The sequence below is a fragment of the Crinia signifera genome, chromosome 7, assembly GCF_055691185.1.
Source record: "Crinia signifera chromosome 7, ASM5569118v1, whole genome shotgun sequence".
NCBI classification, from domain to species: Eukaryota; Metazoa; Chordata; class Amphibia; order Anura; family Myobatrachidae; genus Crinia; species Crinia signifera.
The window spans coordinates 164,395,555-164,410,200 of NC_139223.1; the positions used below are offsets into that span (position 1 = coordinate 164,395,555).

The following is a 14,646-nucleotide window of genomic DNA, read 5'->3' on the forward strand; positions in this document are numbered from 1 at the left end:
GGGCCCCCCTCTAGCTAGGGGCCCCCATGGTTGGCATGTTTTTTTTTTTTTTATATATATATATATTTATATTTTTTAGCTAAAGGTTTTTGTGCATGGCAGTGGGGTAGTGCTGCCGCTTCACCGATCTGCCAGTGTGACAATGATTAATGGTGCTGAGCATCAGGTGCCAAGGCACACTGACTGCACAAGTGTACAGTGCATTCCTGGGAGTTGACTAAGTCCCATGACACTTTGCAAAAGAGGGCAGAGGCTGAGAGGTTTGTCCTGAGCTCTGATTGGTGGATCTCATTACATGCTTCTCAGGCCCATGGAGGACAGCAGCAGCAGCCTAGTCATGGGAGGGTTTTTAATCAGAGGCAGCACAGGGACTGTGAGGTCTCCTATAGTCCTACAGAGTAAGATGCAGAGGGACAAACACAGGCTTGTCATGTGGTATGTATGTATGTATGTGTATATATGTATATATATACATATATATATATATACATATATATATATATGCAAAAAAAAATATATATATGCCCCCTGCAGTTACCCATGGATCAAGTTTATACTGTATTTACTCTGTGTTTTGATAGTGTAATATTCCCCCATGCAGTTTGCGGGCAGTAATGACAAGTGCAAGGGGCCCCCACCTGTCTAAAGTGCCCCGGGCCCCCCAAAGGCTTAATCTGGCACTGGATACAGGATACACAGGACAAGAAGTCATTGGTTCGGAGGAGATGGAAAAGACGTCCTAAAGGGTGGAACGTTCTAGGTATAATCCCCCATATTTATTGTCAGCACCACCAAGTATTGGGACTTAGGAAGTGCTGTAGTTATAACCTGGGATGATTCCCAGGAGTAGGGCCCCCTTTCTTGTCTGGGCCCAGGACTGGAGTCCACGTAGTCCCCCCCTGAGGCATACTGTCACTGGATCACAAGCATTAGGTCGACACCACTAGGTTGACATGACTGAAGGTCGACATGACTGAAAGTCAACATGGGGTTAGGTCGATGTCCATGGTGTCCATGTCGACTTTCGGGACAAAAACATGAAAACCCCCATGTCATAATTTTAGTTGTCGACCTTGCCCATGTCGACCTAATGATGTGTCGACCTTATGACCCTGTTGAACTAAGCCCACATTGGCCTTTAGTCATGTCGACCTTCATGCATGTCGACGTAGTGGTTTCGACTTAATGCTTGTGTGTCCAATGATCCCATTCCCCCCCTGGTGGCTGCCCTGAGCATCACTAATACATTTGCCGGCAGGTTGTCTTTATTCACCATGTACTTGGACCTAAATTGCCTTGTGCTGTAATTAGTTATTTTCTGGATTTTTGCTCATTTATGTATTGTTGGCGCTCCGGGAATTGTGGCGCCATATAAATCTATTATCTTCTAGAAGGTGCGAAATAAATAAGTAGACTCTGATTGGTTGCCCATAGCAATATCACATGTGACATAGACCTCCCATTTTAGTACATTTCTCCCTATGGGGTACATTTACTGAAGCTAAAGATTATATAATTTCTCTCTTGTGTCCTAGATAGTAAATAGATAGAATTTGATAGGTTGCTATGGACAACAACAGCGGTCGTTCGCTGCTTAATGAGCGGCTTAACGCTATCCGCCACCCGGCAGAATGCTCGCCTCTCCCCCACCACCGAATCTTTGGTACGCAAACACATCACCTGGCATTCGGTCGAAGGGGAGAGAAATCAGTGGATGGTTGCCCACCATCCAACCATCCAACCATCCAATGACTTCTCTCCTCTGCGGAAATAAAAGGCAATCAGAACTGACTGTTATTTCCTTCAGTGTCCGCCAAAGAGGGGCGGGCGATTACATCATGTGACATTAGCTGCCCGCCCTCGGCAGGCATCAGCCCGCCTGCATGTCCATGATCCAGCGCCATAGCCGTTTGCACAACCCCCCACCATCAGATTCCATCAGTAGTGAATTAGGCCCACTATGGATCAGAATGTTTAATAAAGATTTCAAAAGATAGTTTAATATGTAGCGATATGTCTAAATGATACCGTACAAAACTATATGAAACTCGCTAATTACCGCGTTAAACCATTTATTTGATTCCGCACTTTCCAAAATTTGCCACAAACATTTATTTACGGATTATTGCATCGGCGTACAACGCGACATTTGTAGTCCAACCTAACGTCCATAACCCCTGGAATCCCTGGAGATATCACGTATGTTGTACGTGATGCTGAATATCATGTAGGCCTAAATCCGGCTGTATTATTTCATGTACATGCTAAATAATTGTATTTATTTTGGAACCGACACCTTTGTCCTGCAGGGCTAGAACAGGCCTGAATTGCTACCAATGGCTGGTCACAAATACCTATCAAATGTGCTGACCCCGTATATATGACGTCTGACCTCCCCTTTGTTTTCGGGACTCCACAAAGCGGATTTTGCCTAAGCGTTTACTAAAGAAAGAAAATTCTCCAATAAAGCGTGACAGCCAGTGTCACTGAATTGTGTAGGTCTCATTTGCTGAGCAAACTACTTTATCATTTACACAAGCAGCGTGCTGAGTCTCTGGCCCTACGCAGGGGGTATATAAGGCACCCACAAGCCCTGACAGGACAGTGTTCACTTGAAGCGTCCACTGACAGCAGAACAGCCGCGATGGGAAAGGTAATGCTACAACTGCACCTTTACTTTGCCTGCGCAATACAACTAAGAGACAGAACTGATGTAACAAGTTGTGTGGGAAATTTAAAAAACATATATTTCCCATGATGCCGCACTTAAGGGAATAACAGTTTAAAGTTTAGAAGCGTCTGCCATTTCCTTATAAATGAATAGGCATTGGCAAATAGATGGGTGAGCCTTAATTTGGTGGGGGTGCACTGCTATTCTGGATTCGATTGGTCAGCGGTACTAGCAGGCCACGTTTCCTATGGAGCACCTAACGCGCCATAATAATGATAGGATAGGAAAAAGTGTGACTGGCATTCGGATTTGCCTTTGGTGACCGACTGGTAGAACTTTTGCTGTGTATATATATATATATATATATATATATAAGATAAGGAAGTTCCCGGCACTCGCAGACACAACAGCTACTCAGGTGCCTTTCCGTCCCACAAGGGGATAAGTATCGATGTAAGGTGTGGAGGCACTCAGGAGATTCCCATAGTACTGCACGGCGGCAGTCAAACACAGTAAAAAACTGGAGACAACACGGTCTATGTGCTGTCTCCAGTTTTTTACTGTGTTTGACTGCCGCCGTGCAGTACTATGGGAATCTCCTGAGTGCCTCCACACCTTACATCGATATATATATATATATATATATATATATATATATATATATGGGATTGGGTAACAGGGTGGCACTCCAATCATTTAAACAGTAGAATTCGGTGCCTGGTCCATAATAGTAATACAGTACACTTAACCCCCCACTGCGGAAGGAGTCCAAACCGGCACACGAGTAGTGAAGAAAAAAGATGTGGTTTATTCCATAAGTACAAGAGTTATAACAGCGGTCCCGCCAGCTGTTTCAACTGGGTCCTACCAGTCTTCATCAGGGGCACAGAGCAGCACTGCAGGCTCAGTTTAAATAGACAAATATTGCGCCAAAACCTGTATGCAAATGAGGTCTGTTTGACCTTTACTGTCATTGGCTGGGGTGTGTGCAGAGCTGAGCTGTCAGTCAGCAGGATTCCCCCTACATCAGCACAGAGGCTGATACTAATAGGGAGAGCCGTCGACTGATGCTTTTACTGTTATAACAGTGTGTCTATCAGGGTTGGGTGGCTGGCGCAATATTTGTCTATTTAAACTGAGCCTGCAGTGCTGCTCTGTGCCCCTGATGAAGACTGGTAGGACCCAGTTGAAACAGCTGTCGGGACTGCTGTTATAACTCTTGTACTTATGGAATAAACCACATCTTTTTTCTTCACTACTCGTGTGCCGGTTTGGACTCCTTCCGCAGTGGGGGGGTAAGTGTACTATATATATATATATATATATATATATATATATACAATTCTGGGATATATATATCTAGAATGCTGTACTGCAAGCTGGGACAGTGAAACAATTATGTTGCCCTTGTACCACTATTTCCAGTCTTTCCCGCCCCATGTTGAGTGATGCCAATGTAATAATAAACAGCTAAGTGGAAAATACAAGAAATGTTCATTTCTGATTATTTTATGTCTCAAAATATTAATTAGATATATATTTATTGACGTCCATTATTTTTATATTTAGTCTAATAAATACATTGCTATGGAAGTAGGTGTGACCCAAAGATATTTGACAAATACCAAAGTGAGAAGATACCTTAAAGTATTTATTAATATAGGAAATGCCCAGGATCAGATTGACCAAAAGGTATACTGGGAAATTCCCAGCAGGCCAGCCCTCCCCGAGGGTCCTACCACATTCTCTAGTGGTCAGGTTCCAGTCTGTGCACACAAATTATACATTGTTACTCTATAGAACTAGAGGGTCGGGCTCTTTGTAGAATAGGACCATAGATGAACTTGGGTGTCTAGCTCGTTTCTAAGGAAGCTACACCAAGGTTGGACCTCCTGACAATCAGAGTAGGTGGTCCTGATACATCCATGTCCCCTTTCTTGTAAAGAGGACCGATTCTTTGCATGTCCAATGGTTGCCCAAGTCCTTCTGTGGTAGCTGGCTACACCCCCTCTGGTCCCTGCCAACAACCTGGAAGGGCAGGGGAAATACCTAAGGCTGGTGAAAGACAGAAATAAGATATAAGCAGTGAAGGCTCAAGAGGTGAGGCTGCAGTGAAGTCCAAAGTTCAAGTAGTTGAGCCGCACCAAATGCCAACCCAACTGCTACAAACATCACTGGCCGGGACTCAATAGCAGTTGGTGTGACTCCCGTATTTGAATTTTGGTCTTGGCAGCAGCCCCGCCTCTGTATGCGCCACTGGAAATAAGTGTCTGTGTAACTCTGCTGAAACCATTTATTTAACGGACCATGTACAGCGCCTGTAGTTTCCTGTTGACCGATGTTATTTTTGCATTCAAATTTTAGATCATCTTTTACGAGGACAGGAACTTCCAGGGCCGCTCCCACGAGTGCAGCTCCGACTGTTCCGACCTGCACTCCTACTTCAACCGCTGCAACTCCATCCGGGTGGAGAATGGAAACTGGATGCTGTATGAGCACCCCAACTACACTGGGCACCAGTACTTCCTGAGGAGGGGAGAGTACCCCGACTTCCAGCAGTGGCTGGGGTTCAATGACTCCATCCGATCTTGCCGCATCATTCCCCAGGTAAATCAGAGGTCTTGGGTTTTGTCCGAGAATGGGTGCATTTTTAAAGCGCCAATCATTTACATGAAAAAAAAACAGATTGGTCCCGCCTTGTAAATGATTGCCACTTTAAAAGTACAGCCATCCTTTTACATTTCCTATTACATTTACTCCATCCGTTCCAGGCCCCCCCCCCCCCCCCCCCCCGTCTGAATTTCGGCGGTCGGGATTCCGACCGCCGGGATTTAGTACTGAATCCTACAGATCAGCTCAATCAAAGAATTACCTGTTACAAAAACCGATCCCATCTGTTACATCACGGTGTATTTTATTCTGCAAAGACCCAGAGAAGTTAGGGGCTAATTAAATGGTAGTTTATCTCTCTCCCCTTTATCACTCTTTAAGGCTTATGGTGCCCATACACTTGTATGTCCCATTGCATCTTATGGTGCCCAAGTGCTTTCTTTTCCAGCACCCGATGTCGCATGCCACCTGTGATGCCACATCGGGTGCTGGAAGAGGGCTGGCATCGGTGTAGCGGAGCAGGCGACAGGAGGGCTGGCATAGCGGCGGTAGTCAGCGGTGGGCGGCAGAATTTGACAAAAATTTTTTCAATCAGAGGCATCACATTCAGGTGGCTGCTGATTGGCTGAGAGAGTTATAAATACTAGCACATAATATCGATCGACGCGCCATTCCACCGGCAGGCATCGTGTCGCATGGTACATAATATGTGCATACAATCATACGATTTATCAAACAGATGTGGTCGAAATGGAATGATTGTATTTAATATCCCCTAGGTGTATGTGCCCCATTAGTACATCTGCCCCGCTGTATTTTCGCCTTATTGAAGCGCTGACTGGATTTGAGAAGAGTATACAGTACAATGTGTAATCGTACAGTAACGCTTCCCTGTGTTCCAGCAACGTGGCTCCTACAGAATAAGGATCTATGAAAGAGAGGACTTCAGAGGAGAGAACATGGAATTCGTGGATGACTGTCCCTCTGTCCACGAGCGATTCAATTACCACGACATCTACTCCTGCAATGTTCTGGACGGACACTGGATCTTCTACGAGCAGCCCAACTACAGGGGGCGCCAGTACTACCTGAGGCCCGGAGAGTACAGGAGATACACCGACTGGGGGTCTGTTAACGCCAGGGTGGGGTCCTTCCGACGCGTTAGGGAAAACTATTAAAGTGAGCAGCAGAAAGTAATTGAGTGGCTGCAATAAATGATCAATGAAATTCCGTCTCCTGTGTCTTGTTTTACTGTTGCGGTGAGATGCAGAAACGTTCTAACCCACTGGTAAATAGGTATGGGCGGATACACAAGATGCCAAGCACACCTGACACGCCTTGGTCGCCCCCTGATGGCTGTCATGTGAATAGATGATGAGGTGCAGGAAAAGCATGGTCAGTAAGGAGGTAATGGTGAACATGCTGGGTGGTCGTGCATCATATAAACAATTAAATAACGTACCTTGCCTGAATTCTGCAGCGGTGTTGTTGAAGGCTTGGTCCCATAGATTTCAAAAACATCTTCTACTGGGAGACTATTCTGTAATAAAGGGAACCACATTATAGGAGGATTTTTGTATGCATTATGACAGTGGTCCCCTAGCTTGCACGGGTGCCCTAGGTTGGTGGACCAGGATCAAGTCAAATTATTTATGGTAAGTGTAATAGGGAAAACCAGAATATGTGGACAAACAGAACTGACTTCTGTCCCTCACCACATTACTGAATCTAAGGATGACATTTAGCAAAACTTGCCTAATTTAATATTGTTCTCTAATTACTCAAAAAATAAACTTTTGACCTGGAGTGCCACGAACAAAATTCTGATACTCTAGGGTGCCATTACCGGTACCGCTACAATAGACATTGCGGCTGCACCCACTACTGGAAGTGGCGGGGGGGGGGGGGGAGCTGGGTCTCTGCAGATTTGTGGGACAGATACCAGAGATCCTACTGGATCTGGCAGGGGAAGCAGCACACACCCAGTGCTACCCAGAAGTGTGCGGGTAGCAGGAGCATTGGCGCAAGCAAGAATCACCCCTGGCAACGAGCATGTAACCCCTGGCAACGAGCATGTTATTCTGCCTGTTGTATGGGTGTTGTATATCTCAGCGTTTCCTGGGTGCTATAGGCAATGTATGGTGACATTATGACACGGGGCCCTTACCATTAGTAATCCTGCGAAGGAGGATAAAATCATGGCTTCTCTCTCCATCCGATTGGGGTATTTATGGTGGTTCAGTGCCAGCCTACTGCACAAGACAAAATGCAGGACTGTAACCAAACAAATTCTCATACAGAAGTCTACAGCCATTCTGTGCCCACATCACGGCCCTCCTGCGCCCACATCACAACCCTCCTGCACCCACATCACGACCCTCCTGTGTCCACATCACGACCGTCCTGTGCCCACATCACAGCCCTCCTGTGCCCACATCACGATCCTCCTGTGCTTACATAGTGGCCCTCCTGTGCCCACATCACAGCCCTCCTGCGCCCACATCGCGGCCCTCCTGTGCCCACATCACAGCCCTCCTGTGCCCACATCACAACCCTCCTGCGCCCACATTACATCCCTCCTGCGCCCACATCACAGCCCTCCTGCGCCCACATAGTGGCCCTCCTGTGCCCACATCACCACCCTCCTGTGCCCACATCACCACCCTCAAGTGCTATCCTACCAGCCCTAATGTGTCCACCTCTTAGCTATCCTTTGCCCATCATCTTCCAGCCCTCCTGTGCCCAATTCTCATGAATTCTGTGCCCACCTCTCTGCCATCTTGTGCCCACCGCTGTCCTTAGACCAATTTTCTGCCTGGCTCCTGCCATGCCATTAATGCCCTACAGTTACCAATGTTGATTATAATACGCTCAGGGACACAAACACAAAATATGAATATAATGTTGGGTGAAAGTGTCTATTAATATATTGTGTATAATAATATAAAATGGGTCTGATTCTGAGTTGGACGACTGAGCTTGAACACATACGTTTGCATATCTCAGTCAGACAGAATTGGGTCGATCTTCCTTACCTTTGATTTGGTGAATAAAATAAATTTGATTGAAAATAATGAATATATAATACTTACATCCTTCCTTTTTTGTTCTTAGAACTTCCGAGCCATTGCTTGGCAACGCTGATCGCTAGGTCATAGTGAGCCTAGAATAAAATATGTATATATATTTTTATATATATATATATATATGTGTGTATATATATATATATATATATATATATATATATATATATATATATATATATATATAACAAATGTTCATTGGTTATTTCCTCATTTAAATCTCTGAGTGGCCACAAGTACATTTCCCATACTCAGAACCATCTGTAGCCGGATCTACCAATCAGAATGTCCTAATTATTCTCCGCACCAACTACAAAGTTACTGGATTCTGATTGGCAGATTGAGCTACAGCATGGGTCCTCAAACTGCGGCCCTCCAGATGTTGTGAAACTACAAATCCCAGCATGCACAGTTTTGCTATAAGGGAGTGTTAAAACTGTGACAAGGCATGCTGGGATTTGTAGTTTCACAACATCTGGAGGGCCGCAGTTTGAGGGCCCATGAGCTACAGACATCACTGGGAGCTTAATGTTGGCCGCTCATGTGAGAATTCCCAGTAGACTGTCAGCCTGATTTGGCCCCGTTTCCGACGGTGGGGTATACGCATGCATGGATATGTGCGAAGCAATGTTAGGGGCTGCGGTTGACTTCCAACTGTGTCCATGTCGACTGTGTCTACATTTGGGTAAAAAAACTGTGAAAAACCCATGTCGACCTCGCAACTTGTCGACCTAACCCATGTCGACCTAACGCATTTGTTGACCTAAAACCATGTCGACCTAGACACCTTCACCCATGTCGACCTAGAACCCTGTTGACCTTGCTATCTGCCGACATAACGGTGTTGACCTAATCACTGTCAACCTAAGTCTGGTCGACCATACGATCCACACCCAGAGAGGGGATGCGGGTGGCGCAGGTGACGGTGGGGGCAGGCGTTCGGCAGGTGGCACTGATCTGTTCGCTGGGCGGCGAGTATACGCAGCTTAGCAAACAGCTCTGAATCAGGCCCAGTGAGCACAAAGCTGCCACCCAGGCAGAAAGAAAAAACGCCCCTAGCTAAATAGCGAGAGAATGGAGAATGTTTCGCCAATCGCTATCCATACGCAATCCTGAACCATCGAAGAGATCTGCGCAAATGTGAGTAGCGCTGAGACTTCCGCTAATCTGCAGCCGAGACAGGGGTCAGGGGTCAGCGGTGATGTCACAGACCCTCCTCATAAACACCTGGGAGCGCCTGAATTTGTTCCGACACCTAGGAACGCCTGCATTTGTTCCGACACCTGGGAGCGCCTACATTTGATCCGACACCTGGGAGCGCCTGCATTTGTTCCGACACCTAGGAGCGCCTGCATTTGTTCCGACACCTGGGAACGCCTGCATTTGTTCCGACACCTGGGAACGCCTGCATTTGTTCCGACACCTGGGAGCGCCTGCATTTGTTCCGACACCTAGGAGCACCTGCATTTGTTCCGACACCTGGGAGCGCCTGCATTTGTTCCGACACAATGCGTGCTACCACTACACATTATATCTCCCTATAGTGCAGCACTTAGGACTCTTCCTAACACATTTGTCTGAAGGATCTCTGTAACACAGACATGACAGAGTTGTAGGTTGTCTCACCAAGTCAGCAAAACACGATGAGTCCCTTTTTCCTTTTGGGTCAAACTCCTTTTCCCGAAGGGTTGTACTAACATAGTCTCCCCTGCAACAAGCAAAGAGCGCACCATTACCTATGTATAGGATTCTCAGTGAAAGTATCTGTATACATTGTGGATTGTGTACGAATTGTATCAGAACTCAGGAGAAAAAAAAAACGATGGGCATGTCTGGAGGTGGCATCAATGAAACGCAGAACTGTGGGCATGTTAGGAGAGTGCTGTGGGCATGCTAGGGGAGTGCTGTGGGCGTGTTAGGGGCGTTCTGTGGGCGTGTTAAGGGAGATACTGTGGGCGTGTCAGTGCGAGCGGCCGTATTCTCAGCTGTGTTGCAACAAAGTCGCAGTACCTGCAGCGGCACTCAGGGGCTCAGAAAGTGGGTGTCTTATGCCCGGTACACACCAGGACGATGGTGCTCGTGAGCGGGTCGTCACAGGAACACACAACCCACTCACGAGCTGACGGCGCCGCCGACCCGCCGCGAAAATGCCCCTGTTGTGATCGCGATCCGATCGCGCCCCCCACCCACTACAATGGTCGTTTCTGAGATCCTACCTGCAGCTGGAAGGATCTCAGAAAAGACCGACCGACCCGCGGGGCCGCACATCGGATCGGGATCACATCAAAAGGGCAGCGAAATGGCCCAAAACACGCCAATTTACATACAATCGGTCGAGATTGTATCTAAATTGGCGCGTTTGGGCCATATCGTACTGGTGTTTACCCAACATAAGTGTTTGCAAATTCTGATAATGCAAATAGGGGGAGGGGCTGACACTAGCATTTCCACATTATCACACCCACATCACCAGCAATATTGTCCCTTATAGCTTCCGCTATTGGGAGGGTAGTGTGGGTGCGCCAGGGGCTTGGTATCATTTATCCTCCTTTGATAATGGGATTTATCGGGACTTATGAATAATTGGATACAGAACACGGTCATACTTACAGAAGCTTCTCAACTTCTTTCTTTAAGAGTTTTCTTTCCATTATAAAGATCCCAATATCACAGACCTTGTATACAGCATACAGTATACAGCATAGGTCGCACACTCTGCAGGGAAGACGGTAAAAGAAGAATTATTAGAGTAGTAACATATCAAGTGTGTTCAAAACAATCATGGATCAACTTTTGGGAGTTGTGGGCTGCACCCGGGGCCCAGTCAGTCTATAGTGCCGACACCTACACAGTGACAGGAGCCACGTGCTGCACATGATGTCACAGTGCAACACCTGGCTCCTATCACTTAGCAGGAGCTGCCATTTTGATGTCACTCCTCAGCAGGTTGCTATTTGTGCCCGTTCAGTTTTTTTACAAGACAAAATAATTTAGGACAAGTACCTGCTAAGTAAAGAGTTGCATCGGGGTAAAGGACACTGACACATACCGTATATATCCTAAGAAGAGCCCACGAGAGAGGGCCCTGCTCATGAGAGCTTACATTCTAAAGGGGAGGGTTAGACAGACAGAGGTGACACAGAAGCAGTAGCAGTGAGCATAAACAGTAGGTTAGGATGAGAGTTGATTGGGTTTACTGCGCGAGGGTGGGAAGAGGATTAGCTCAGTCTTAGAGATTTTAAGTTTTAGAAATCGCTGGGTCATCCAATAAGAAACAGCAGAGAAACAGGTGGAAATATGAGTGAGGATAGAGGGAGAGAGGTCAGGAGAGGAGCGGTAGATTCAGGACAGGCAACGGGGGGGGTCAAAGGGGACACTTGTACCAGGCCCCAACCTTGTTTATTTATTTATTATCAGTTTCTTATATAGCGCACACAGATTCCGCAACACTTTACAGAGAATATTTGAACACTCGCATCAGTTCCTGCCCCAGTGGAGCTTACAATCTATATTCCCTACCACATGTACACTTTTTGGGAGCCAATTAACCTGCCAGTATATTTTTGGATTGTGGGAGGAAACCAGAGTACCCAGAGGAAACCCACGCAAGTACGGGAAGAATATACAAACTCCGCACAGTTAGGACCATGCTGGGTATTGAACCCATGACCTCAGTGCTGTAAGGCAGTAATGCTAACCATTACACCGTCCGTACTGCCAGGTGCCCCAAGTCTCTGAGGGGCTCAGGGGATGTAAGCATGGATGCTGCCCTAGCAATAGTTTATAAAGGTGCAGCCTGCCCACCTGGCTTCCTGGAAGGAAACTTACATGGACCCCAATCCAGTATTCCCCCTCAGTCTGGTCACCTGACGCACAATGCTGCACCCTACCATCTGCCTTGCCATATTATATTGCACAGTGAATATCGATTATCATTTATTTCGGTACTTGTTTCCTAGCACGGCCACAATCGTATGGATCGTGTACCTTTAAGTTAAGGTACACGATCCATACGATGGACCCGATTTCCTTTGAAATCAGGTCCATTTTGCCGGCTAGGAGACAATATCGGGGGCATCGCGTCGGTCGGGACCATTAACAATGGTCCCGACGCGACCGACGCGATGCCCCCGATTTCCCCATAGGCTTCAATGTTAAAAAATATTTTAACATTGAAATCTTGTCGGGAAAGGTAAAATATCGGGGGCATCGCGTCGGTCGGGCCATTCACATTGGTCCCGACGCGATGCCCCCGATTTTTCCATAGGCTTCAATGTTAAAATATTTTTTAACATTGAAATCTTGAAAAAATGTGAAAAATGTGAAATGGGCCAATATGACCCATTTCACATTATAGATGTCCCCGTCGTCACCCCACGATAGACGCCAACCCGAAGCGTGGCGAGCGCAGCGAGCCCGCGAGGGGCGGCGGTGCGCGTCCTCCGACCTTTTCATTCCCCTACTATCCACGTCGGCGTGGAGTTGAGAATAGAATAGTGTGGCGAGCGCAGCGAGCCACCGAGCCCGAAGCGTGGCGAGCGCAGCAAGCCCCGCGAGGGGACGCGTATACCTGTGAAGTTATACGCGTCCCCTCGCGGGGCTCGCTGCGCTCGCCACGCTTCGGGCTCGGTGGCTCGCTGCGCTCGCCACACTATTCTATTCTCAACTCCATGCCGACGTGGATAGTAGGGGAATGAAAAGGTCGGAGGACGCGCACCGCCGCCCCTCGCGGGCTCGCTGCGCTCGCCACGCTTCGGGTTGGCGTCTATCGTGGGGTGGGGTGTACGCCGTGACATTTGGGGGGGTTGGGAATATTTTACATTGAATTCAATGTAAAATCGGGTCCCAGGGACCCGATTTACATTTCATTAAAAAAAAAAATCGGGTCCAAAATCGGTCGGTCGCGTCGATCGCATCGCATGCGACCAAATCGCATGCAATGCGATCGACCCGATTTTTCCGACACGACCACCCCGATGTAAATCGGTGTGGCCGTGCTAGGAAACAAGTACCTTTATTTCTAATTAAAATAAATCATTTAATGTCCTTGGGGGGCCCCAGAGATATCAGTGTACCGGGCCCCAAGATTTCTGTTGCCGGCCCTGGGTAGATTACAGTATTATCAGCATAGAGGTGAGTGAGGATAGAGGGAGAGAGATCAGGAGAGGAGAGGTAGATTACAGTATTATCAGCATAGAGGTGAGTGAGGACAGAGGGAGAGAGATCAGGAGAGGAGCGGTAGATTCCAGTATTATCAGCATAGAGGTGAGTGAGGACAGAGGGAGAGAGATCAGGAGAAGAGAGGTAGATTACAGTATTATCAGCATAGAGGTGAGTGAGGACAGAGGGAGAGAGATCAGGAGAGGAGCGGTAGATTCCAGTGTTATCAGCATAGAGGTGAGTGAGGATAGAGGGAGAGAGATCAGGAGAGGAGAGGTAGATTACAGTATTATCAGCATAGAGGTGAGTGAGGATAGAGGGAGAGAGATCAGTAGAGGAGAGGTAGATTACAGTGTTATCAGCATAGAGGTGAGTGAGGATAGAGGGAGAGAGATCAGGAGAGGAGCAGTAGATTACAGTATTATCAGCATAGAGGGGGAGAGATCAGGAGAGGAGCGGTAGATTCCAGTGTTATCAGCATAGAGGTGAGTGAGGACAGAGGGAGAGAGATCAGGAGAGGAGCGGTAGATTACAGTATTATCAGCATAGAGGTGAGTGAGGATAGAGGGAGAGAGATTAGGGCCCTTATTCTGGTTGGTGCGGTCAGAGCCGCACACGGGGCTCCGACCGCACAAACCAAGGGCCGCCCACCGGACGGATCGCCACGGCCGTCCATACACGGACGGCTGGCGATCCGCACAAAAATGGTGGAGGCTACGCCTCCACCATGGTGGGAGCTGCCCCCTGCCTTCGATGGTCGACGACCATCGAAGGCAGGCCCGCACGCCGCGGCAGCTCCCGCAAGCTCAGACCACACGGACAATCGTCCGTGTGGGAGCTTGTAAGGGGGCTGAAAGCTGACATCCGGCGACGTCAGCTTTCCGCCCCCATGTCATGGTAATGAGGGCGTCATGCCCTCATTACCATGCATACGCCCCGCGTTTGCATGGGAACGCCCATGAAACGCGGGGCGTACACATAGGGAAATGAGGGGCTGAAGCCCCTCACGCCCCTATACGCCCCCTTTGCGGCGGACGAAATCCGTCTGCGGCGAAGGGGGCTGCACATGCGCAGAATGACCTCTGCGCATGTGCAGACAAAAAACATCGGCGGTACGGCCGC

At 47.8% G+C, this 14,646-nt stretch overlaps 2 protein-coding genes across 2 annotated transcripts in view; one reads left to right on the top strand and one right to left on the bottom strand.

Moving 5' to 3' along the window:
• Positions 1 to 14,646, bottom strand: part of C7H2orf80 (chromosome 7 C2orf80 homolog) — a 28,077-nt gene that overhangs the window by 11,466 nt on the left and 1,965 nt on the right. Inside the window, exons 2-6 of the mRNA XM_083154228.1 lie at positions 10,975 to 11,079; positions 9,991 to 10,072; positions 8,374 to 8,444; positions 7,449 to 7,533; positions 6,744 to 6,821 (exon numbers count right to left, since the gene is read on the bottom strand). Of these exons, the coding sequence (XP_083010354.1) occupies positions 6,744 to 6,821; positions 7,449 to 7,533; positions 8,374 to 8,444; positions 9,991 to 10,072; positions 10,975 to 11,015 (357 nt within the window). The 5' untranslated portion in view covers positions 11,016 to 11,079. The remainder of the gene's footprint in view (positions 1 to 6,743; positions 6,822 to 7,448; positions 7,534 to 8,373; positions 8,445 to 9,990; positions 10,073 to 10,974; positions 11,080 to 14,646) is intronic.
• On the top strand, positions 2,645 to 6,459 carry LOC146020444 (gamma-crystallin-1-like). The gene is made up of 3 exons (XM_083153578.1): positions 2,645 to 2,653; positions 5,036 to 5,278; positions 6,184 to 6,459. The coding sequence occupies exons 1-3, from the start codon at positions 2,645 to 2,647 to the stop codon at positions 6,457 to 6,459; spliced, it is 528 nt and encodes a 175-aa protein (XP_083009704.1).

Excerpts from the sequence above, each read along its gene's own strand:
- LOC146020444 (XM_083153578.1), top strand. Across the intron at positions 5,279-6,183 it reads CTTGCCGCATCATTCCCCAG|CAACGTGGCTCCTACAGAAT; the intron begins GTAAATCAGAGG and ends CCTGTGTTCCAG.